The 26,129-nt window shown below is 42.0% G+C and overlaps 1 protein-coding gene across 2 annotated transcripts; it reads right to left on the minus strand.

The window, feature by feature from the left end:
- Positions 1-1,265: 1,265 nt before the first annotated feature.
- Positions 1,266-26,083, minus strand: mnta (MAX network transcriptional repressor a). 2 transcript variants are annotated; one of them, XM_056283285.1, is made up of 6 exons: positions 25,861-26,083; positions 19,338-19,971; positions 18,899-18,940; positions 17,193-17,304; positions 5,705-5,897; positions 1,266-4,970 (listed from the first exon to the last, which is right to left on the minus strand). In XM_056283285.1, the coding sequence occupies exons 1-6, from the start codon at positions 26,078-26,080 to the stop codon at positions 4,171-4,173; spliced, it is 2,001 nt and encodes a 666-aa protein (XP_056139260.1). In that variant the 5' UTR covers positions 26,081-26,083; the 3' UTR covers positions 1,266-4,170. The 2 variants fall into 2 exon arrangements, with proteins under 2 accessions (XP_056139260.1, XP_056139261.1); XM_056283286.1 differs by lacking the exon at positions 18,899-18,940.
- Positions 26,084-26,129: the final 46 nt, after the last annotated feature.

Below are 26,129 nucleotides of genomic sequence, written 5' to 3' on the forward strand. Positions count from 1 at the left end.
GTGTGTGTGGTGTTAGTGTGTGTGTGTGTGTGTGTGTGTTAGTTAGTGTAGATAGCGGGACCGAAAACTAAAGCACTTATGATCCTAATTCTTTTTGGAGGTGGTAGGTATTGTCTCAGAGGGTAAGGGAAAAATCCCAGAAAATTAAAATTATGCATAATTATGCATAAATATGCAAAATATGCATTTTTCTAAAAATGGCTAAAAACCACTTTTCTCAGCATTTCAGATGATTCTGAGCAAATTTGATTTTTTCGCCTATATACAAATTTTTTTCTGGGACTTAAAAATGTTTTGGCGTTATGCAAAATATATGCATTTTTGCAAAAATGCACTTATGATCCTAATTTTTTTTGAAGGTGGTAGGTATTGTTCCAGAGAGGAACAGAAAAATAGCAGAACATTAAAATATAATTATAATAATTATGCAAAATATTCATTTTCTAAAAATGGCTAAAAACCACTTTTCTCGGCATTTCAGATGATTCTGAGCATTTGGGGGGAGGGAGTTGGAGTGGGGGGGGGGTTAGGGGCCGGGGGAAGGCGGTTAGCTGGCAGGATGAAGAGGAGGGAGATTTAGACGGGTGGATAACCAAACCGCTACATTGTAGCGGGGTTCTTCTAGTATATATATATATAGCAGAAATGCTTTGTTTGACGGATTGGGCTATACAAGTAAAATTGACTTGACTTGGGAAAATCCAGTAATGAAATAAAAATGAAATGAAATTAAGTACATCTTATCTTAAATCCAATTTCCATGTCATATCGGAAAGTTTTTGCGGGGCTTTCCACATGCAGTTTTATATGTGGCATGGATCAAATGTTTGTCCAGACAAAGCCATGTTTAAAAATGGCACATGTACCCTCTGAATGTCAGCAGGGCTCATCCAGTCATCTGTCATAACTTTTGACCTGTCTTTGCCCCCGCTGGTGCTTAAAATAACATTGGTCACTGTCGAGACACACGCCTTTCCCATACATTAAGTTCTAGGTTAGATTTAAGACACTTTTAAAATACAATCCGGAAATGATCACTGAGATCAAATTCAAAGGGAAGTCCACACTCGATGTTACCAATTTCTGCCCCTCCCTCCTCTTTTCTCATGATTCTCTTACAACATGAGGTCTCTTACTGACATCGACTCATGTCTGTATTCTGTAACAGGGAAATTGTCAACGCCTTGTCATAAGTTAAGATACAAAAGTAAGTTATCAAATGCAAAATACATTTGTAAACATAATACAATTTATTTACTTTTCTCTTTAGCATTTTTCCCCCATTTTGTCTTTTCTCTGTATTTTACACAATGGACAATTAAATCTAAATGCAGCCCAAACTTCACAGGCAATATAGAACTTAAAACTTTCTCCATAGAGAAAACACACAATTATAAATAGTTACTTCATCAAGTATTGAACACCCATTCAACTTTTACATGATTTGTTTTTCCAAAAAAAAAAAAAAAAATTCTCAAAATGCATTCAAGACTGAATCTGTTAAAATAAAATTGATTTCCAAATTTAATTTTTTTCTCCACTTTTGCTGAGCACCTGGGGTGCTTGGAACAAATTCTTCTTGTAGTTTTGTAACAACAAAATGCAAAACGTTAAAGGGCTTGAATACTTTACAAAGTGACTGTATGTGATATCAATGTGGAAAGATGTCTGTAGTAGTCACCCTCAATATACAATACTAAACATGGTCCCCAAAAATGCTAGTTTAATTTACACCGAATAAATCTTTCTACAGATGAAACGGGCAACAGTGAATAATGAAAATACAAACATCTTTTGAATGCGTACACACAGATTACATACTCTAATAAAGTAATCATTTTTTCTTTAAATCCAGGGTAAAAAAAAAAATCTGACAAGTGCGTTTATTCTGTATCCTTTCACAGACTGATACATTCAGTTTAAGCTAGGGGAGCATAGCTCGTTGCTGTACTTGCAAGCACTATGCACAATTGTAAACCAGGTTTGCGACTCATCAGGGACATTTGATACTCAATATCACAGTGCTTGAATTGGATATACGAGGACTGATTTGATCTAAATTGTTTCAATCCTTCTAGAAAAAGTGCTGGCGCATTTGAGAACATAATGTAGGGTTACTGGCTCCTTCCCCGCAACTGTGGATGGCGAAGCTCAAATTTTCAGCCAATCAAATTTACCGACAGATTATTGCTGCAGCGTCTGAAAGTCTGTAGGCCCCAAATGAGGTACAACAAAGGGTACTTCCAAGGTCCTCAGTGCCAAAACAATCAAAGTTGTGACATGCAAACACACATTCTACTGGCGTTTGTCTAAAATGGCATACTAGAGACACAGAATTTCATAATTGGTGAGGAAATTTGAATCCAATTTTCCCCAAACAGTGCACAAATCTCCAACTGTATGGGATCACACCAATACTGTTTTCAACTCATCTCCAATACCCTGTCACTACAAAAGCAGGATTGACACAATGGAAGGAATGCCGCTCAGCTCTGATATAGGGTTGGATATGTCACTTTCAACTATTTGGTTTGCCAAGTATTAGCTCTTACCATTCGGCATGCCTGAGTCCGTTCTTCTGTAATCACAAGGTAAACAACCATGCTATACCACACAAATGGTGGGTGCTACACATTGGTGGTGGTTGACGGGAGTTACACCATTCAATAAGAAGCGCTTTGGATGTCTATAAAAGCGCTATAACTGACATCTTTTAAAGAGGTTTATACAGCTTTCATTCTACAAGGGCCATCAACAGAGTATACCCTTATCTTACCATATGGACTTGTAGTTACGCTAAAACTAAAACGACCATCACTAATCAGTACGGCTAGACACACACAGATGTTAGAGATGAGGAAAACAGGATGGTACGCTATTGGCTTACAATCCATATCCAATTCAAATACTTGAACCTTCATTTCATCACCAGCATTTTACAGTACAGTTGCCCCATTTTTCAAATGTTAACCAGCAGAATATTACAATTAGAAGATGCTGCCACCCTCCCAAGGACAGAAGTTGTAAAATGTACACAAACGTAATATTTTTTTTGTGCAAATCAAGACATGTTTATCACTGTGCAGTTAGTGACAACAGTACAAAATCAGATGCACGTATCACCACCTTAAATAAATTTCATCAAATAGTAAAACTGCCAGGCAAGGCTGTATAACCACTTAACTAGACTAGATTAGGGGGCTGTGTGTATAATCGCTATCATGCAATCCAATACCTCATCAGTCACCAACATCCCCTAGCATCATGTTGATTGTGACAAAGTAAAATGTAATGTCTAATTTTATCAGTTTGGCTGTACCCATACCGATTCAATTGAATTTTGAAAACATGTGAACTGGCTTTAGCTTTTTTGTTGAAGAAGAAACATTTTCATCAGAGGTTTTGAGCAGTTAGGGCATTCGAACTGCAGGGGGAGCTGGTGCCATGTGGCACATGGGAGGGAGTCCAGGCCATGATTTCACTTTTGCCCTGCAGCCACGTGCCTCTGCTGAGGAGAAGGAGGTCCTTATAACTAAACTCAATGTGCTGTGTATGGTGGGTTGAGAGCTCTGGTCCTAAACTATCACAGCTCTGGAGAGCCAGGTAGTTCCACAGTAGTAGAAACAAAACAAATCTTCAATCTAGCCACAAACTTGCAAATACACAGGCACTGTCCAACTTTGATCGTGACACCATTATTTTGTTGTAGTTTCTTACATTAAGTCAGGAGTCAACCTGCCCTGCACGAATGCACAGAGACCTGACATTACTTTGCCAGTATCTGCAATAATGAGTGGGAAGTGAAGGGCTGGACTCTTTCCGCTGCACCATATACTACCACACACTATGAACATGATCACCTTGAACAACACAAGCAGCCTGACGTATCCCAACTTTAGGATCAGATTTGCATTCACCTTTCAGAACGGCATTGAACAAGACTGTAGTTACTTCTTGGAATGTTCAAAGTTATTTTAAAATAGCTCAAATGCTTCTGATTGTAATGCAGTTCCATAGATCAGTGAGGCATCTTGCAACTGCTGCATGCCTCTAGCCTAACTATGGGCTTGGTGATGGTCTGGTCTGAGGCCTGTGGCTCTCCCACATCTGGGAGCAGCTCTGTCCGTGTAACTCCTTGGCCCATCTGTGGCCTGATCATGGAAGTGAGATTCAGGCTAGCTTCAGGGTGCTGACTGGGAAGGAGGGCATGGTGACCATAGTCACAGGGTTGAGCACTGTCTGGCCTACCAGCTGCGGGTGGTGGGTGACCACCTGGGCGCCTATTGCTGTCTGCTTGTCCACAATGGCGGCAGCAGGCTGGCTAGATGTTGTACCGTTCACCTGAGTGTGGGTGAGGGTGTGAGAGATGTGGCCAACCATGGCTGGCTGTGTAACGGCCACAGGCTGATGATAAAGGGCAGGCAGATGCTGGCCCAAGTGTGTCACTGGGTGCACAGTTATGTGGCTGATAGGCTGGTGGCCAGGGGCCAACTGAACAGAATTGGTAGTTGTGGAGGGAGCCAGGTGAGCAATATGTTTGGGTCCCCCTGCTTGAATGACGTGGTTGACTGCCTGTATGACCGAAGCATGGGAAGCAGAGGCATGGGCGATGACTGTGGGCTGGAGGCTAGGGGTGGTCACCATTTGTGCATGGGTGGGGAGTAAAGCCTGAATTGTTGTGGTGGGAGTGCCTGATGTTACGACTGCAAGAGTAGATTGGGCAGGGGGTTTAGGCAGCGCCTGCGGAGAGGTCGTTGGCTGAGGCTGGAGCTGAGGCTGGTGCAGAGGAGTCTTGTGCTGGATGGAGACATGTTGGGCGATGAGGGAGGTAGTGGTGGGTGCGAGTGTCACAGTTGGGGCCACAGTCTTGCGCAACTCTGGTTGCATGGCTTGAGGCACAGCTGGTAAGGCAGTGGGTGTTTTGGGCACAGTCTCATCATCCAGGTCATCATCCATGATGTCTTCACCTTCTGCAACAGACATACCAACTCAGTAACTTTAATCACAATAATTGGAATTTACATTGCTTTTCATATGAACAATAAGTTTGGTTGAAGAACGAAGGTACAGCGCTCTTGTCTCAGGATAGAAAGACAGACAGCAGTTTCAGAGGTACTACATACCACTTCAAAATCAATGACAAAAGTGTCCAATTGCTACAACCCAATGATATTCATACACAGCCTTCTAATAGGTGGTTCAGGTTGTTTGTAAAGCAATGCTGCTTGTGAGATAGGCAAGTAAAATCGTGACAGCAGAGGCTGATGTCCTCTCCAGTACACACCAACCGTACATTGGATCAGTACATTAGCTTATTATCTAAATTGGTCTTCTGTGTGAATGCTTACTTTGAAGTATGGCACGAGGATTGTTACATTGTGTGTGGTGGCAAATGTCTAAGTTCTTTTATTCAATCACAAAGAACTGTGGAATAAAAGTCAAAATAGGCATAGTTATATGGTTAGGTTCATTTCCAAAAGCACTCGCAAGGACTGTGATTATGACAGGCAGACGACCAAAGTCTTTCAATATCATAGGACGACCTACACTGTAGTTAAGACATTATATTAGAAATCATGACCATCAGTGAACATATATACTAAAAATTGCTCTGATGTGGATTTCACAAATGCAGTTGGTCAAGGCGTAACCTGTGGGCCACCAGTTGCCCTTTGCTGACTTTGACCACTGAAGTACAGTGTACCTGATGCCGTAGAGGTTGAGGCCTGATCCTCCTCTGGCTGTACTGTCTGTCGGAGGACGCGATCGATCTCTAGGACATCCATCCATTGGCTCAGGTCATTTTTTAGCTCTGCCAGACGCTGCTGCGTGGCAATCTTCTCCCGGGCCAATCTCTCCATCTCGTGCTCATACTCCTTCTCCTTCCGCTTCAAAGTCTAAAAAACAAGAAAGGTAGGTCTAGGAAAAGGTCTTTTCTGCACATTAGACCCTCTTTTGCACAGAAGTTTGGGGCACTGAAACATGGAAAGTGTGGGTTGATTTGAGAAGGTTTCTGGGGCTTTTCAACTGCATCATCCTGTAACGATAAGGTAAGATAGGAGACAAGACAAAATATATGGAAAGTGTGGGTTGATATGATAAGGTAAGATAAGAGACAAGACAAAATAGTGACCAAACAGTCACTGTGATGGGTAAAACTAGAATATGCTTTGGAAAATAATCAGGAGTAATGTAGAGGCCAGATTTGTAGTAAATGGGCTACAACATGGAAAAACCTCAGTATGGTCCTTAATCATAACTTTTGAAAATAATCTGAAAGCGCTTGCATGGACGGAAAACTTCCGACCCGTTCTTAACATGAAAATTGCCTTTTCCAGCCTTTCTGGACAGCCATCGTAAGGACATAGTTACAGAAAGTTGAATCAGTTTATCTGGACACGTTTGTTGAGAGAAATGTTTTATCACTCATCCAGGTGACCTCTTCAGTCTCAACTGACTGCAGTTAACACCACCCTTATAAACAATACAGTGGCATAACGACTGAAAACAGTGGTCTCACATGCACATTTCCGTTAGCATTAAATTTTCAATGTCCATGTGTACTAGTCACAGAGGACTGGGGAATGGTTGCAATCACAGCATTGTAAAATGGCGACAGATTTACTCTTAGTCCCCCCCCCCCCCCCCCCCGGTTCAGGGATGGGATGGTCGTTCCCTCTTCACACATATGGCCTATTTGATTCCTGTTCAAACCAGCGTTCCTCCTTATCAAGGATGTGTACATCCTCATCCTTAAAAGAGTGGCCACTGGCCTGTAGATGGGTGTAGGCTGCGGAGTCCTGGCCTGACGCGTAGCTCTTCTGTGTTGTGCCATTCTCTTGGCCAGCGTCTGTTTAGTTTCCCCGATGTACAAGTCACGGCAATCCTCCTGGCACTTAACAGCGTACACTATATTGCTCTGTTTATGCCAAGGAACTTGGGGTGGACCAATTTCTGGCGCAGCGTATTTTGGGGTTTGAAAGCAACGGAGAGCCTACAGAGCAAGATATTGAGCATGCATAAAGACTGTATGGGCAGTTTGTCCATAACTGTGGGACGTTCATACGTCCACTGTATGGATGTGATTTATATGAGATGCTGCAAATAATTGTGGGAATGCGCAGCCTTTGGAGAAATGAAAGGGGATTGACATTAGGGGTGATAAAAAAACGCAACTTGATTGATTGATTGATTGATTCCTTGATGGTCCAAGCTACCAAAACGTCATCACTAAGACTGTTTTTTCCGACCACTGGTTGGCGACAAAAATGTTTTTCTTAGAAAAACTGACGAAAACAACCTTTAGCAATTTGTAGCCAACATTACATCATGGAGGCAGGTGTTTTATAACCAAATTGTCATCACCACTGATGCCACTTTTAACAGAAGCACTGGACAAAGACATAAAACAGAAGCTAGGGAGAAACAATGGATGGGCCTTTTTTCGTCTTCATTTTTTATGCCTCTTCAGTCCATCTCAACAAAAAAAAAAATAGTGCAAGATAACTGCCACTGATCATCATCCAGGTCAAGATGAGATTTAGCTGTGCGGCCAGGGGAATACACAGCTGTACAAGTGTGCTTCGTGAAACTGTTTCAGCTGTAAAGCCTGTCTGACATCAATGGAGTGGGGGGCACAAACTAATTTTCAACACGAGCTCTGAACCTCCAATCCGTAGAAGTCCCCATAACATTAGCAGGTGAGTGGTTCATTCACTGTATGTGATGTAATTCACAACACTTGTCGTTTGACTTCAGGAACTGGGACTTAAGTCCTTGTCACAAGCAGTCTGACAGACGGACTCCTTCACATGGGCAGTGGCCGTGAAATGCTTTAAAAAAAGTTCCTCGTAAGACAACTTCTTTACAACATGTGTTTGCGAATTCACTTCTTCAACTTTGAAACAGGGTTTAGATGTAGAACTTTTTTAAAAATAAAGATTATTATATTTTTCTATTCATTGGCCAAAGTTATATAAATACATTGTGCTGTTTTACGCTCATCACAAGGTACAGCGCTCTTGTCTCAGGATAGAAAGACAGACAACAACCAGAGTCCAAGACCTCTCTGGAAAAACTACAGTTCAGTCTATGTCAAACATGCACTTGGTGGGATGCACCAGGTACCTATCCATTCCTTTTGCTGAACAGTGCAGTTAGACCAATAGTTTGGGGTCAACGGGCAAAATAAGAGCTAGAATCAGCTTTTCTATACCATTAAAGAAATACTGGCTTCCATGTGCCAAAAATGCAGTAAATCAAGATATTTTGCTTTTATTCATGACATGACTCATGGCTTTTGGTGTCAGATTTTAGTCTTGAGTAAAATCTCTGATATGTATAAAAAATCCAAACTACTTTAAAGACTCGAATATGTGTCAGGTGAAACTAGCAGGCCCAGCAGGAGGGAAGGAGACAGGCGGGAGGAGAGAGATGGGAGGAGTTGAGTTTGGAAAGTGGGAGGTTCTTCCAGGCAATGGCTCTTTGTGACCCAGTTTCCCTTAACTGGCCGGCTGACATGGGATAGAAACAAACAAACTGGGCAGGACTTCCCCAGTACAGGGAAAGGAGATTAAAGTATGGAAATAGGAGTTTAAAACATTGACATTTGGTGAGAATTTGCAACCAAACTACTGCATAAACACATGCATGAATAAACGTCCTTGAAACAGACTGACAAAATACAATACTCTGAGCACTCAAATTTAAAAATGTTTCTTGAAATAATATTTGTATAAACTTCTTTTGTTAATTCTTTAAGAAAATAGACATTTTTCACAGTACTAAAGTGAAGTTATGCCATCATGGAAATTTCAATGTTGAGATTAGCCAGTTCACAGAAATACACTCCCAACCATTTCAAACTATCAAGTGGAACGATGTATGTCCAAATGACTTGCAATGAACTATCTACCACAATCTCTATTCTCAAAGGGTTAAGCTGAAGGACGTCATACTGCATAAAATTTTTGTTTAATCTAAAAGCACTGCCAGTAAATTGATGACTCTGCAATAAAGTCATTTGTCCAGAGGCTGGACTTCCTGTTAATGTTCTTGCCACTGTGTCAGGGGTGCCTGCAGATCTGAGAACACATGCAGTGCAAGAACTGCATAAATCATGTGCAAGACCTGTGGAACATTTGCACTGATTTGATGCTCCACAGAGAAAGGGACTGTCTGTTAGTCTGCATATTGTCACTGCTCTCCTACCCACATGCAACAGCGGGCAGCACTTGACGGTGTGGTACCACAGCTGTGCATGCCAAAAACTATGAGTCATCACCAGACAGACAGAACCTATGTGCAGAAAAAACACAAAGACCCAGTGAACTTGTCCTGCTACAGCACTCATGAGGTCCCATCAGATAATGTTACTAAACCCACTCCAACAGTGGTTAACAAAAAACAACAACAACTACGATGAGATTAACCAGGTCAACCTGTGAACAAGTTCCCGAGCAGATGGGCCAGGACTATATGACCCTCAGGTCATTCCGCCAGCTCTGATCTGCCCAACGTATACCCAAACCAGCCTCATAACACTAGAAAACACTGTAGCTCATGCTGTCATACCTATTAATGCCATGGGAAGTTAAGGGATGGGATGTAGCAAGGGTGTATGTGTGTGTGTGTGTGTGTGTGTGTGTGTGTGTGTGAGAGAGATGGGGGGGCTATGGTTCAAATTACCACTCATTTCCTTGCAAATGGACCCCAACCCCCTACATTCCCAGCCTCCAGCTTACATTTGCAAACTGACGAAGCCCCGCCTCTGTCTTATTTGTGAGTGTGAAGAAAGTAGATCAGTGCTTGGGACAAACTGCTATGTGTGTGTGTGTGTGTGTGTGTGTGTGTGTGTGTGTGTGTGTGTGTGTGTGTGTGTGTGTGTGCGCATGCCATTGCGTGCACAAGGTAAACACGACTCATAAGCAATGCGAGTGCTGAGCACATGGCCCCACAGAGAATGGGAGAGGGAGGGTGGGAGGTGGTGAGGGATTGAAAGAGCAGTACAAGCTGTACTCACTGACTCACTTTTGCAGCAGCTGAAGGCAGACTGCAGTAGGTTGGGCTTTCTTAAAGAGCCACTAACACAGGAGGCCACGTTGCAGACATGCCGCTCCGCCCGGCCCACCGATCAGGCTTCTGCACGGAGGTCTTATGACCGAATGGTAACCATAAACCCTTGTGTGACTGCGCCCTCGGGCAGGAACAGGGACCTTCACGTGGCACCTCACTTTGACAATAAAGGGCTTGTCAGTGAGAAGAACTGAAAGCCCATTTTTGTTGGACATTTCTTTCTGTGTGTGCTTGTACTGCTTGTAACTGGCCCAAAAATCTTATTTTGAAGAGTACTTGATCCTTCATATCCATGCTAATAGACACAGAATGTTACTTGGCAGTCCATTCTTCCAGAAACCTTTTCAGTATGACATGAGCCCAGACTTATTTGAGAAGACTGTTTACAATGGCAAAGAAAATCCTATAGACATTTTGAAAAGTCCTTAATACGATAGCTGTCCTCTAATACCAATTACGAATGCACACCAGCCCATGCACAAACACATTTCTTACAGTTTAGATGTTGCTAATGCAAATATCTGTAATGTGACAAAACTAAAACTTACAAAACGTGTAATACTTTTTTAAAATATAAAAGATTGACAACTTAAATGTTCATCAACTATTAAAAGCCTAGGCAGGATGTAGGTTTGTACATGCAAAATATAATTGGGCAGAAACATTCTGGTTCCCAATTCACCTTCTTATAGATGCTCAGCCAACTTCAGGGCAGGACAACTGACGGTGTCCTGCAAATCAAATCGGCAATTATTGATGAAAAATCTGGATATCCCCATATTTGTCTAGTCCAATCTCACATTTCTCAACTTCACACCTTTTCATTTGGCAATTAGCAAATTGCATTAATTTTCAGATCCAGTAAATTTCCCTCGTGTTAAATCACTTATTAGACAGAGAAAGACACAAACAAAACACATACAGACTATCTGCGCCGAACTAGAATTCACTCGATCAGTTATGTGTTCTCGACTTAAAACATAAAAATGGGGACTGAATAAGGTGACCCACTTCACAGAGGCCTCAAGCTGGGGACTTGAAAAGAAACATTAAAGAATGTTGACCCTAATTCTATGAGGAATATGTAGGTTGAAGCTGTATTACCTCCAGACATCCCTTCATTTTTGCTCTCAAAATGCTTATCTGAAACATTCTAATTTGAAGAAATGAGGAAATTGTCAAAGCACTTAGTAAAACCCTTCTTAACCCAGGGACGCTTTGGAAATGACAGGAAAAAAATGCACATGACCAGGTCTTTCCAGAAGCAAACATGTGGGGGGCAGGAATATAACCTTTTGAGATAAATGGGATTTGTGTGTCAAAACGTCTATTAAAAAAAAAAGAAGAAAGAAAGGAAATGAAACAAACAGCATCCTCGGTTTATCCGGGTGCAACATCTCACCAACGCATGGCAGAACACATTTCAACCTGAAGCTCACACTGAAGGAACAGGCTCAGTCAGCTCTGAGGGGAAACCAAGCGCGACATGAGTAAACTGAGCCCTGTTTACGGCTCCGTGTTCCCTCCCTCCTGTTGGCAGCTAAGCCCGGCAGCACGGCCAGCCCAGCCTTTTGCAAAGGAGGGGTGAGGGGGTGACGTCACGCGGCTCAGGCTAGCCATGTGCTTGCTGCTCATGTGGCCCTGTGAGCGCAGGGTGGAGGAGGAGAGGAGAGGGGAGGGGAGGAGGAGGAGGGGAGAGGGGAGGAGGAGGAGGGGAGAGGGGGAGGAGCTTTGTTACACCAGGACCTGCTGTACTGAATTCGGCGACAGCGGCACCACGGCAAGCTCCAGGAATCAATGGAAGCCTTGACAATAAGTATTGCGACAAAGGAAGGAACACAAATCTGCTTTTTACTTCCGTAACATGCATGTGTGCATAAAAAAGGTTTTTGGATAACACTTCCATCACAAGCTCAATAAACCAAAGTGAGGAAGAAATGAAACGAGGAAGTGGGACTCTTTCAGACTACTTCTCGGCTGGCCAAACCGGTGACTCTTCAAGTGGGAGGGTGATAAAGTCCAGGCCTGGCCATGAGCCTGAGACACTGCGGCTTCCACAAAGCTAGCCGCTCTCCTCACTGCCAGGTGAACAACACTGAAGACGAAGGGCAAGATGAATTAAATAAAATGTAATCCCCACTGTAAAACCTCGCATTTGAAGCTGCCGTGCTCATTGGCCCTGTGCGCATGCAGCCTCGGCTCCCCACTTAAATGAGGGTGAGGTGGTGGGTGGGTGGTGGGGGCTCAGCAGCAGCGAGGGAGCATGCAGGGACAGAGACGCGTGCAGACAGGACACGCGTGCCTGCACCACCCATGTCTAAACGACAGCGTGTACACACTTTGCTCCCTTTTATATAAACAGCTCCCCCTTCTCCAAAAGCTCCCTTCCTGTGCTCTTCCTCTCCCAACCCGCCACAGCACCAACCCAGCCAATAGAAAGAGAGAGAGGCACTCACTGGTAGTAACGCGTTGCCTGGAGGCTACATGGCTCGCATGGTCTACAGATAAAACATGGGTATACATTACAAGATCATAAACAAAAGAAGAAGAAAAAAGACTCAATTTGAAATGCAAAATATACACCGATATTGAAGATATGAAGATTGCCAAATTGATTTCATGTGTTAAAAACGGCCTCAAAATGAAATGTTAACTCTTAGGGCATAAAGTGATGTGGCTCATTGGCAAACTTCACAATGTTCACAGTTCAACACAGGAGGCTGTTCACAGTTTGACACCTGGGCAGAGAATGGTGTCAGCCGGGGTTCTATACTTCCCAGTCCATGTGCTTTAAATACATTTTAAGTCCCGATCAGCTGTTGAAAGAGGGAAAAGACAGGTAGGTCAGTCTGCCAGTCGGGCACGACTCACTAAACACAGCGTGGCTTAATTGCTCCAAGAGAGGAGGATGAGGGATGGGTGGAGGGAGGGATGAGGGAGATTGGGTGACATGAGCTCCGCACCCATGCTGTCCTAGTTTTTTGATGTTGTCCATGCATGGGGGGGGGGGATAACCACACTGTTTCCATCAAGCCATTTGCATGCAAATTTGAAAGGTGCAAATAGGAAACGCTTAAGGGAAATGCCAAGATGTAAAAAAAATAAAATAAAATAAAAACTCGGAAAAAGATTTTACACTCTCAAGATGGAAAAGTTCCTGTGTCACTAAAGCAATTTTGCTTCAAAAGGGATACACACACAATGCAATTTCTCAGTCACTTAAAACCAACTGATGGAAACGCAACTGACACATTCTTTGAAAAATTCGTATAAGTTTAGATGGAAATCGACGAGACCAAATCAGGAAGCACCATACAAAACATACAATTATTTAATGATGAAGGATGTGATTTGGGCAACACATCAGACAGAGGCACTGTAGTAGGGGTAGAAATACTCTAGAAATTACTGGTACTGTGTCAAAGTCACCTAAAAAAACAAAACATCCTACTAATAAGAACGGGTAGTTTGTGGTTAAAGAGACTTGGCACCAACATCACCCTTTCCTCTATTAAGTGAGGCCAAAACACTGCATTTCCTAATGACAAGCTTTTGAGGCATTGCCGGCAGATTTCTGGGACAATAAAATTACCTCTCTTCTCCGTCTAAAGTAACAGCCTTACATTTTTATGTTAACATGATGTTGTGGCTGGAAATGTGTGAATAAAATAAAATCTGAACTTGTTCTGCTTCCCACTGACACCGATTGGGGGCAAACCCTAGTCTCAACAAGGGATGGGCATCTGAAGTCAAGTCAAGTCAAGTCCATTTTATTTGTATAGCCCAATATCACAAATTTGCCTCAAGGGGCTTCACAGCAACACAACATCCTGTCCTTAGACCCTTGCATTGGATAAGGAACAACTCCCTAAATAAAAAAATAAAAACTTTTAACAGGGAAAAAAAATAGGAAGAAACCTCAGGAAGTAATCTCAATATTTGAACAAGAAAAAAAAAAGGAGGTGAACAGCTAACTGAATTTAAAATTTAAATGAAAATGTTTGGTGTGTACTAATGTAGGCTGAAAGAGCTTTGGTGATCCTTCACTAAGCAAATAACCATTACACGTTGGAACAATTTTCTCTTATCGGTCGCTTAAAATCAGGAAACAAAATCCATTGTTACTGTGAGCTAGAAACTAGTGCTGCACGATTTGGTGAAAAACTAATATTGTGATTATTGTGGACAATATTGTGATTGCGATATAATAAACAAATTTATACATATACAAATAATACAAATCTGTCGTGTTGCCGCGACATATAGCGACTTTCATTTTGCATGTTTTACACAGTGCCTCTTTCAGCTCAATATCACTGAGCTTGAATCAAAAATATCGCCATGTAAGAGTTCGCTTTTTTTTTGCCACCAGTTATCAGTGTTAGCCTGCTTCTTGTCATTGGTATCCATTTTTTCCTTCTTTCTGGTCAGTGCACAGCACACCAGAGTCATGTGACCGTAGACTGCACATGCTGCACTGCCAAAACAGAGACCGATTGGTCATCTCTTAATTATGGGCATAGATATGCAGAGTGCACACAAACAGACGTTCACACATGACCATTTCATTATTTAATTAAACTGCCGCCTTTTGCAGTTATATAATTGCACAGGCTGACATCGCTATTGCAATCAGATCGTGCAGCACTACTGGAAACCCCTCGACCTCCGCCAAGCTCAATGGTAACGGGTCTTTGGTTATCACTGTAGTGATGAACTGTAGTTCCGCTCACTTCTTGGAGATCACAGCAGCGCCCAGCAAAGGCAGAGATGTGAGGAAGTATGTTCCCACACTTGCGACAGGACTCCCCTCATGAGGGTCTTAACCTCATTTGGCTCTGCGTCAAGCTAGTAGACCTGCACTATCAATACAGTATCTACATGTTGGCAAGTTTGCATAGTACATTTGTTTCATTATGGTTAAACTAATCGCACACCTCACTTTGTTTGCTCACCTCTTGTGATCACTTATGAGCAAAATAGGCCACATGACACAAAAGGGCTTAAATGGCATATATAACTGTGTGTGTGTGTGTGTGTGTATATATATATATATATACACACACACACACACACACACACTGAATATGGTGCTGCCACAGAAGAGGAAAAGAGGAAGGCCAAAGAGGAGGTTTATGGATGTGGTGAGGGAGGACATGCAGGTGGCTGGTGTGACAGAGGAAGATGCAGAGGACAGGAAGAAATGGAAATGGGTGATCTGCTATGGCGACCCCTAACGGGAGCAGCCAAAAGTAGTAGTAGTGTGTATATATATATATATATATATATATATATATATACATACATACACGCACACACATATTTTATATATGTATGTCATGTATTTATGTCATATTTATGCTCGACTGCAGTCGAAGGATGATGATGATGATGTTATATCCATTATAACTGTGTAAATGAATAGAAAAACAATACACTTCAGAATAACTTATCCATTTCATGTTTCTCTAGAATAATAATATCTGAATGCAGATGTGCTTTTGAGCATCCTTGCCCTTTTGAACATCTTTAGTTTGAACCGAATGAATGACACCAAAGGGAAAATAGTCACTGTGGGGTGATGCTGCAATGATGTACCCAAAACACTTTCATGTGCTAATGTCTAAATTAGCTTGTTTTTAATGCCAGTTATAGGCCATAAAATCCATTTGTTACTACTAGATTTGGTGGATGGGACCGATCTTGTTTCAATAGCCTACAAATAGGATTAAATCTCTTTTAGAAAACTGTCATCTAGACATGATTCCTAGACAATACATAAATAGCAAGGTGACACAAACAACACATGAGGTATGCCATGAAGAAAAATCAGGAAAATATAATGAAAAAATTAGTTTATTTGACACGTAGTGCCAAAAGTTCTGCATTATTTCGTTAGAATATAAGAGTTTGATAACTTCTTCAATGTCAATCTCAATTAAATCCCCTTTCTAGTTAGACTATTACAATTAATGACTTTTGAATACAATTAGTTTCCAATGAGCTCATGAACTGAGTTATTGCCAGAGAACGGTTGAACAATACCAAGGTCAGTTATAATCTGTAAATGGGAGCATAAATTAAGCATCACTGAATAGGTGTGATGTTGGTGACAAAACTGACATACCAATGAATTCCATTCTTTCAATTTCATATAACCCATAATCCATTTGTGGGCCCAAAAATGTCCCATAGCAGCAATTCAACATGCAAGCTCCATGGTCCTATGTGAAAGTCCAAAACCTTGACAGGTCACATTGTTGGTAGTAGCTTCCAGTTTTAATTACAGTTCGCTGATGTCAACCAACCAACCAACCAACCAACCAACAAGGAAAAAAAAAATCTACAAGAGCACTCTAAGACTCCTCCAAGAGTTATCAAAGTGACGAATTAGGCCAACGGGAACCTTTGCACCAGCTGTTTACAACTAGGTCACTCGCAGTCCCTTGATAAAAGGGCTCTGCTTAACTACATGCTGAGTCATTTTCACATTCAAAATATAAAATGCTTAGTCAGTCACAAAAATCATCTCGCTGATGAGAGCACAGGAGAAACTACCCAGCACACAAGGACGTGTGCAGAACTGGCAAAGAAGAAAATCCAAGGAAAAGCAAGAAAACAGGTTGCACCGTCGGTTATTGGTAACGCTGTGCCCAAAATAATGGAATTGGATAGCGGAAATTTACTCAACACTGGATTGCCTAGAGCTGGCTATTACACAACAGAAGTTAAGATCGTACAGAGTCAACTCAAAATTATAGCCTTAAACCAAATAGCATGCCATTTGAAGCATTATGTAAAAAACAAGAACAACACCCTGTTTAATCTGACTGGAAACCGCTTCTGTAGGGTGCATCTCCTGTCTCATTATGCCACACTTAACTGGGTTGCCTCGTGCCCCTTCAGATCACAGTATTTCTCAAGAAGATCGTGTCAACAGTTCAGATACCACAAATCCCTCATACGAACAAGGCTTTACAATAACCACCACAAAAAAACCCCAGTAAAATAGAAAAGAACGTAGAAAGTTACTGACAGATGTTGTAACATGGTAAGAAGTCAGCATCAGCACAGCTAAGAACTCAACATCGCTTGTTCTCCAAAAACCATCATCTTACCTGAATGTATCTCAGGGCACTTCTAAGCACGCTCAAGTTGGAGGTCTTCTTCTCATCTACGTTGGGAATGTTCTTTTTCAGTGTCTCAAAGCATTCCTTTAAATGTGCTCGTCTGAGAGGGAGACAGGGGAAATGGAGGAGTTAATGCAGTGGGAACCCTCCTCACTTCAGCCACTTTGGCGTTGTGGGTTTCTATTTTTTCAACTCGAGGCTGAGAAAAGGTTACACAACTTGACAGCATGACATAATCCAGGTTTTGATCTAAGGTCTACAAATGAACATGACGTTAAAGATGTCCGTCCTCAAACTTGAGCAATAGATTGGTAGAGTTAAAGGCTCAGCACACTTCAAATTCACTGGTTCACACGAAACTCTGTAAAAACATGTCGGACACCAAGTCGTTTCTTACCTTTCAAAGCTAACTAAGCTTTGAGGTAGGGCAAGGAGTTTTATAAATTAGCCGAGTATAGTATATGTGAACGCAAACCCACAGTCTCCATGATTACCCTACATGACTTGTGATTTTTGGGTTCCTTGTAAAAGTGACAAGAAGAACAAAACAAATATCGATACAGGTGGATACGTTCAGGGAGGTTTTCATCTATTCATGGTGAGACGCAAGCAGGCTACACAGTGCTTAAGAGTTGTGTGACTTTTGCAGACTACTTAAGCCTGCCCATTTTCACACCTATGCACACTTTGCCAATAGCTGCAGAGAATGGGTATAGTTTTCAAAATGTGTGCTTCAGAAAGAAAAAAATTTTGAATTGTGAGTGACTTGGGCTTTAACTTTGAACGGCCTTCCAATGCCATCCTACATTTCCAACGGGGGTTTTGTTTGAAGCACGAAACATACCTTACTTGGCTTTCTAGTTAATGTAAGCAATTAAGATCTTGAATATTTTTCATCAATACATATAAATGTGCACTGCGAATAAAATGTCATGCGCATTGGATATTATATGGAGTATGTGCTACAGTCCTGTAAGAGAAAGATTACTTAATTAAAATTTGGGAGTCAGGTGATCAGTTGTAGCTAAGGCGCAGAGACTTACGTTCAATTTATATTGTTACAACCGAATCTCTTTCCTTTTATCAACCAAATATTGTTCAATTAAAACTGATAGTCTTGTTTTTCAAGTGTTGCATGTGGGGACTAACTTTTTTAATGTGCATGTAAAGTAGTGAAGTTTCCCAAATAAATGAATAGCCTAATTGCTATTGATAACCACAGCACTGTTGCAACAGTACCATGGTAAATGGACATATACACATTAAGTATTTACACCTACTCTCATTTTAAAAGGCTCCATCTGACTTACCTGACCATAGACAACTGAGGTATATTTACATAAATAATTATCAAAACGTTTGGGTTAGACTGAAAATATGCATTTTGTTTCTTCTCAGTTAATCGTACTTGAAAATATGGGCTTGATTTACTAGAATGTTTACAAATATCACTGATGTAAACACACCTTTTACAGCATCAGAAAAAAAAACTCAATTTAGTTGTTAAGTGTTAGTTCCTGTATTAAGAGATCTGTCAAACAATTTGGGAGTGATAGCAGGTTCCCATCCTGTGTTTTGTATTTTGATAGTAGGGCTACCCTTTTGTTGACATTTAAATTGAGGATGGCACCTTAACTGCATAGCTAAAATCTCCGCTTTGCAAAAAGGCACCATGGGAGACAGATTGTACCCACCTGTTTTTTTCAAGCTTGTTATGCACTTCTCTTGTGCCTGCACTGTAAAAGCAAACAGCAGCACATTATGAACTTTGTGTTGAATGGGGTAACAGCACCAGAACAACAGAATTAACCAATCAAGAGAATTCCAGCTCAGCTATTGTATCAGTACATCTGCAGGCTACTTGATTAAAAAAATCCAAAGCACTTTGCAATCTTCAACTGAACGTGGTACTATTGACAATGTTCACTTCATACTTTCGCTTTTAATTCTCGGTTCTTTTCGCCTCCAAAACTTCATACACATAGACACAGACAGATGAAACAAATAATGGCTGATCCTAATAATTTCTCAAGTTTCGGTACCTGTTATGGCTAGGTAAATCAAAAACAAAGCAAAGAACAAAAACAAAAAAGGGCAGATCAAATGTCTATTCTAAAAAGGTGACCTCCTTACCCTCCAGGCCGTCTCTTGTTGTCCAGGTGGCGGCCATCATCCGGGGGACTCCCCCTGCTGGTGGGGCTGTTCTGCAGGGAGGCTTGCGGGGGCAGAGGGGCTGGCTGGGGTAGTAAGGCATGCTGCTGGGGCCCAGACACGACGGCGCTTGGGTATCCCTGAATCAGCTGCTGGGGCGGCTGCTGAAGTAGTTTGGTGTTGCCAGGTGGAGTGATGAGCTGTGGGTGATGATGGTGATTTTGTTGCTGTTGCTTGTGGTTAGCATCTGGCACAGGGGAAGGGTGGTCGGGTTTGGGATGCAAAGAAAGAGGCAGGGTAGCAGCACTCTGCTCCTGAGGGGAATGGGGATCCCGCCTTGGGGATGCTAAATGTGGGGCCGCTGGAGAGGAGAGCGTAGTGGCTGGTGCAGGGGGTAGGCCTGTATGGTTGGAGGTGACCACTGGGATGGGGATGACAGTGATGGGCATCGAGGGGGGAGGCATCGGGGGTGGTAAAGGGGAGGGTCGGCGTTCGGTGAGGGGTTGCTCGGCTTTGGCCACATTGTTGATGTGGACGGGGGTGTTGTAGTTGACATCGAAGCGCCTCTGCTCTACAGACTGCTCCAGACGCAGCTTTTCTCTTAAATCATTCTCCTCTGTAGAAGAAATGTGGCACAATGAGATCGGTGTTATAGTAGAAATCTGTTACGTTTAACTCTCATATCCCGTACTTGGTAAATAAACCACTATTGCACCTCTAATGCAAAGTACATTGCAACAACAAGAAGTTAACTGAATGATACACTTTAGTAGTCCAAAGCCAATGTTAGCTACTACCTTATCCTTGTTCTTTAACTTAAATTTAACAGTGATAATTAAAAAAAAAACATCTACACTACCGTTCAAAAGTTTGGGATCACCCAAACAATTTCGTGTTTTCCATGAAAAGTCACACTTATTCACCACCATATGTTGTGAAATGAATAGAAAATAGAGTCAAGACATTGACAAGGTTAGAAATAATGATTTGTATTTGAAATAAGATTTTTTTTACATCAAACTTTGCTTTCGTCAAAGAATCCTCCATTTGCAGCAATTACAGCATTGCAGACCTTTGGCATTCTAGCTGTTAATTTGTTGAGGTAATCTGGAGAAATTGCACCCCACGCTTCCAGAAGCAGCTCCCACAAGTTGGATTGGTTGGATGGGCACTTCTTTGAGCAGATTGAGTTTCTGGAGCATCACATTTGTGGGGTCAATTAAACGCTCAAAATGGCCAGAAAAAGAGAACTTTCATCTGAAACTCGACAGTCTATTCTTGTTCTTAGAAATGAAGGCTATTCCATGCGAGAAATTGCTAAGAAATTGAAGATTTCCTACACCGGTGTGTACTACTCCCTTCAGAGGACAGCACAAACAGGCTCTAACCAGAGTAGAAAAAGAAGTGGGAGGCCGCGTTGCACAACTGAGCAAGAAGATAAGTACATTAGAGTCTCTAGTTTGAGAAACAGACGCCTCACAGGTCCCCAACTGGCATCTTCATTAAATAGTACCTGTTAGAGCCTGTTTGTGCTGTCCTCTGAAGGGAGTAGTACACACCGGTGTAGGAAATCTTCAATTTCTTAGCAATTTCTCGCATGGAATAGCCTTCATTTCTAAGAACAAGAATAGACTGTCGAGTTTCAGATGAAAGTTCTCTTTTTCTGGCCATTTTGAGCGTTTAATTGACCCCACAAATGTGATGCTCCAGAAACTCAATCTGCTCAAAGAAGTGCCCATCCAACCAATCCAACTTGTGGGAGCTGCTTCTGGAAGCGTGGGGTGCAATTTCTCCAGATTACCTCAACAAATTAACAGCTAGAATGCCAAAGGTCTGCAATGCTGTAATTGCTGCAAATGGAGGATTCTTTGACGAAAGCAAAGTTTGATGTAAAAAAAATCTTATTTCAAATACAAATCATTATTTCTAACCTTGTCAATGTCTTGACTCTATTTTCTATTCATTTCACAACATATGGTGGTGAATAAGTGTGACTTTTCATGGAAAACACGAAATTGTTTGGGTGATCCCAAACTTTTGAACGGTAGTGTAGGTAATATATATTACATACAATTTCAAAAACGAATAGCTGGCCAAGGTGCCTGAGCAAAGGCCTATTGCGTGCCTTGACCCAAGGACCTCCTGAATGCTGATTCCTGAATGCTTCTGCTGACAAAAGGATAGGCAGCCAAATGACTGACCACAAAAATAGTTCTACAACTTGTTTTCTCTTCCAATCAAACTACTACAACTGGAAGACAAAGACAGGCATCTCCAACAGGTCTAATCTCACAGTGCTGTATACTCTGTTCACTGGGTTATGTTACTGTCCCATTGTTAAGGTCTAACTGGAAATATGACTCCATAGCCCACCCCCAAATCCCTACCCTCATCACAAGACTGCAGAACCTCAGAGCCATGGACTTTGTCCTCTTCAACCTCGACGCCCCACCAACTGCCTTACAAGAATCCATGCACAGTCTGTCAAAGTCTAGCCTCTGAGATGTGCTAGTAGATACCTGCTCATCCTCAATTTATTTAACGCTATGTCTGTGCCCCACGAGGGGAAGCTGCAAGCAATTTAAAGCTGAAAAATAGACAATAATGCTCATTTCCATTGTTCAATTACTTCATCACACTACATTAAATCTCTCACCTCAACGTGACAGGACCCATCAGCATTTCCCAGAGGTTTGTTAATTATTCATGCTGGATTTGTGATGGTAATGACAATAAACTCAGCCAAACAGCAGTAAGGATTTGACATGAAACTGTGTATTTGTTATATTTTGCTTATTAGTGGGTGTTGTGCCAATCAATGTACCTGAAAACACTAAAATGTTCACTTCAGGTTTACCATGAACTGCTGTAACATTATCAACCATTACACAGACTCTGAAAAAAACTGTCAGTGCAGAACTGGATGACTGACTGCTAATGAGTCACAAGCATTCAAAAGGAAATGGAGGTAAATTTTTAGTGGGTTAGGTGGGTACAATCTGCCTGAAAATGACAAGTTTGGTTTCAGAAACAAAGCCTCCCTGTGGGAGGGGACATTTCCAACCTGAATGGATGCGGCAGATGGAAAAAAAGAAGCTCCTGGTCAACTGCTTTATTAGGCCCTTTAAGGTCATGAGCTGCATGTGGCTGAGAGAAAATCAGCACAATCACATTTGAGAGGGAACTGTATCAACTTACTGACATGTTTTTGTTTTTTTTACTCAATGTAAGAGTAACCCGCAGCAATGTTGGACAATTAGAGACACCGCGTGCAAAAAACATCTCAATTACCCATTGTCTTTCAACCGTCTACAAATGCCCTGGCTAATGCCATGACAAATAGCAATTGCCTGAATATGATGGAGACGAAAAGACGCGCTCGACGATGTCTGCATAGCTTTCAAATAAAAGACAAGGGCATGGCATACAGTCTCTGTTGCACTATCCAAAAATGTTGAGAGTCACCACCCCCCAGCAACCAACCCTTCCCACCACCATCAATGCGTGGATGGCGGTGGGAAGGGCCTGTCCAGTTGCTATGGCAGCAGTGATGTTAGAGCCATCAGAAACAAGAGGCCGTCTTTTACATTGTTAAGGACTGGAGCAGAGCCATTTCAGCATATCATATGGAAGTCCCTTCCATTCGGACCCTGAGGATGGCAGATGAGACTGGAAATCTGGGTTTGTTGTGACAGACGAAAATAAAGCAAGTATTACCAACCGAAAAGCTTCGAGAGCGGGAAGAGAGGCAGTGAAGCATCAGCAAGGAAGTCTTGACAGTCAAAATACATCTACCTGTTACTCAGAGGGACAAGGGCTTGACACAACATAGGACCTTAACTACACAATTGTAAATGTCACTGGAAGGTCCATGTACAACAGGTACTGTGTAACATATACACATCACTACACATCCGCAGGCCACAATGTAAAGAAAGAGCGCCACCGCCTACGCCTCACCACATTCATTTGCCCATTTTCTCACTTGTGGCAAGACACATCTACTTTGTACTTTGATTCTCCTATTCCCACATTCTTGATGATCCAAGGTGGACCAATAATAAATGCCCTCGTTTTCACATGCACTCTTGGCTATGATACGATTGCTGTATAGTGTTATATGATGACGGTCGACAACACAAATGTATTCAATTTATCTAGGGTCATACACACAAATTTATCTAATATTTTATCTTGTGAAACACAATTTCGTTCCCTTGTATGTATGAGACATGCATATGAGGCAACGACAATAAAAGTAGTCTAAGTCTAGTCTAATTGCCGACTCTCTTGTATGTTGCTTTGGATTAAAGTGACTGCTAAATGTAAACGTGGGCCAACCAGCATCTGAAATGTGACAGATTGGACAGAGATTATTCTTAGGTCATAAAATCTAATCTAGTTTCGGAGAAATGACTCAACACTGTCAGGCAACACGAAATATTTTCCTCCCATTGAACTGCAGTTAGTCTCTGACTGAATAGGTTTCGACCACGAGGATTTGCTTCCTCTTGACAGTTCAAAGTTGAGGAGCAGTTTGGTTTGTTATACTGTTATGACACTCCACCTGTGCACACAAATCCCCCATGCTGCGATCTATTCTTGCTGTTATTGTCATCTGTATCACTAGTCTTTAAAAACAAGGGCTGTGGATAGCAAAGAATGTAAATAAGAGGGAATGAAGGAGATTACAGTTTTACACACACTTGCCATAGAAAGTACTGGCGTGCACAAGCTGAATGAACAGTAAGGTCTAAATCCTACAGGTTCTTCACCTCCCAATAATGGAACTGCAGATTACAAAACTTCTCCCAAACCACAATACACAACAAACCATGACTGAACATGTACTGGAAACAACCTCATATTGACACAAGACATTTGCATGAGCATATTTATAAATGGGGGGATTGCCAGTTGTATGCAGTATTTCACAAGGATTTCACTGCATTAACTAGAAACACCCTCTCATGTTTCACATTTTATTCATTTACCAAATGTACATCAATACAGCGTGGCAGACATTACTGGCAATTTAATGCTGAGGAAACAGGCCCACCTCAAAGAGCTAAAAAAAAAGACAATTAAAATTTCAGTTAAACTAAAATCTAAAAAAAACCCACCACTTCGGAGTAAATGACTCAGCATTTTCAGGTAACATTAAATATTTTCCTTAACAGATGTGGCTATCAACAACAGCAATAATACTAATACTACTACTAATAATAAACAGTCATTTATGTTACACTAGCTGAACACCTCTATGGGGCTGGGATACTTCACGGTGCAGTAGTGCTGATATACAACCAACGCGTGCGTGCGTGGGGAGGGGGGGGGGTCTTCACTATGAAAAAAACATTTAAAATGGGGAAAAAAACAATACATAAAAGGGAGTACATCTTGGCGTTATATAACTGCAGCAGCACGTAGCAAGAGACGAGGGGGGAAGAGAAACACTGGCCTACTTTCCTCCACACAGTGACCTGCTCCATAGAGGAGGGGCAGGAGGAGGATGAGGAAGGGGGGACGGGAGGAGGAGGGAGACGCACGTGGTGGACGGGCGGAGCGGAGACACGGAGGGGCGGGGCTCCTTTTCACCCATACGCGCTCGACGGATCACAGACTGCCCGCAGATTTAACTGCGAGTTCGCATAACCGCATTTGAGGGCAAAATAAAAGATGGAGGTTCCCCGGGACGATCGAGTGATCTACAGATGTGATCTACCGATCTGTACGCGTTTCTTGGAAAGTTTTCTTGGCGAGACTGAGAAGCGCAGATGTATCGTGAAAGGGGGAGGGAGGCATGAAAGCTGGCGTCATTCGACACCCCGGCTATGTCAGGTCATTATGTAAAAAAAAAGAAAAAAAAAAGGTCTAGCATTCCCGTCCGCCACCGCCCTTTTACTTGTCATATATTGTTTTCAGGATTTTAGAAATATTAAGTCAGTCGCGGTGTGTTTGTACACATCGCTACGCCGTTTCGTGTGGCGAAACGGGCGTAGTTGGTCGTGAATCGGACAACATTGTGGCGAATAAACGCTAGTTAAATGTCTGCACATTTAGATGTGGTAATTCTCCGAACCGCAATTCCCTGTGTCTGATAGTAAGAGGAAAAGAAATATATATATATATATATATATATATATATATATATATTGGGCTGCTCTGAGGAGAATCTGTACCAGCATAGACGATTTCATTCTACACTACGCCCGAATCACTGTGAAAGTCATTGTGAAAGTAAAACTGCACAACGTCATTTCAGGTTACTTTAGACTTCCGCTACAAAAACGAGTAAGCACACATCAGAATTATAAATCCACTATGCAATGACAAAGTTAAGCAAGGGGGGAGGAGGTCTCCTTCACAATCTGGGAGAAAGAAATGTGACCATATAAGAGACTACCCAGCTCTACACTACAGATTCCGATATACCTTACTCCCAAGATTTTTTTGTTTGTTTAAAACCTGTAAAACAACATCATTTCTGGTAGATCCCTCTTACCACGTGCTTTCTGTTGTTGCTGGGCTTGCAATTCCAAAAACTTGGCCGCTTCCAGGAGCGTTTCGATACTCATTTCTTTCCCGCTGGAGAGACTTGCGCTATTAAAAGGAATAACGACGGAGCAAACCCGGGGCCGCGTTGTGTTTTGATGGGGACGAGCTTCCCGGTGTTTGAGGATGAAATGGGTAATCAGATACCCCTCGTAGAAACTCTTCCACATACGTAGAAGAGTTGCAACAAGATGGCGCTGAAAGTAGTAGGAAACAAAT

Source organism: Lampris incognitus, chromosome 7, assembly GCF_029633865.1.
Source record: "Lampris incognitus isolate fLamInc1 chromosome 7, fLamInc1.hap2, whole genome shotgun sequence".
NCBI lineage: Eukaryota > Metazoa > Chordata > Actinopteri > Lampriformes > Lampridae > Lampris > Lampris incognitus.

Coding starts and splice junctions, on each gene's coding strand:
- mnta (XM_056283285.1), bottom strand. CDS start 26,080: ATGTGGAAGAGTTTCTACGAGGGGTATCTGATTACCCATTTCATCCTC. Junction 19,972..25,860: donor GCAACAACAGAAAGCACGTG/GTAAGAGGGATC, acceptor TTTCTTCTACAG/AGGAGAATGATTTAAGAGAA. Junction 4,971..5,704: donor CTCAACCTCTACGGCATCAG/GTACACTGTACT, acceptor TGTCTGTTGCAG/AAGGTGAAGACATCATGGAT.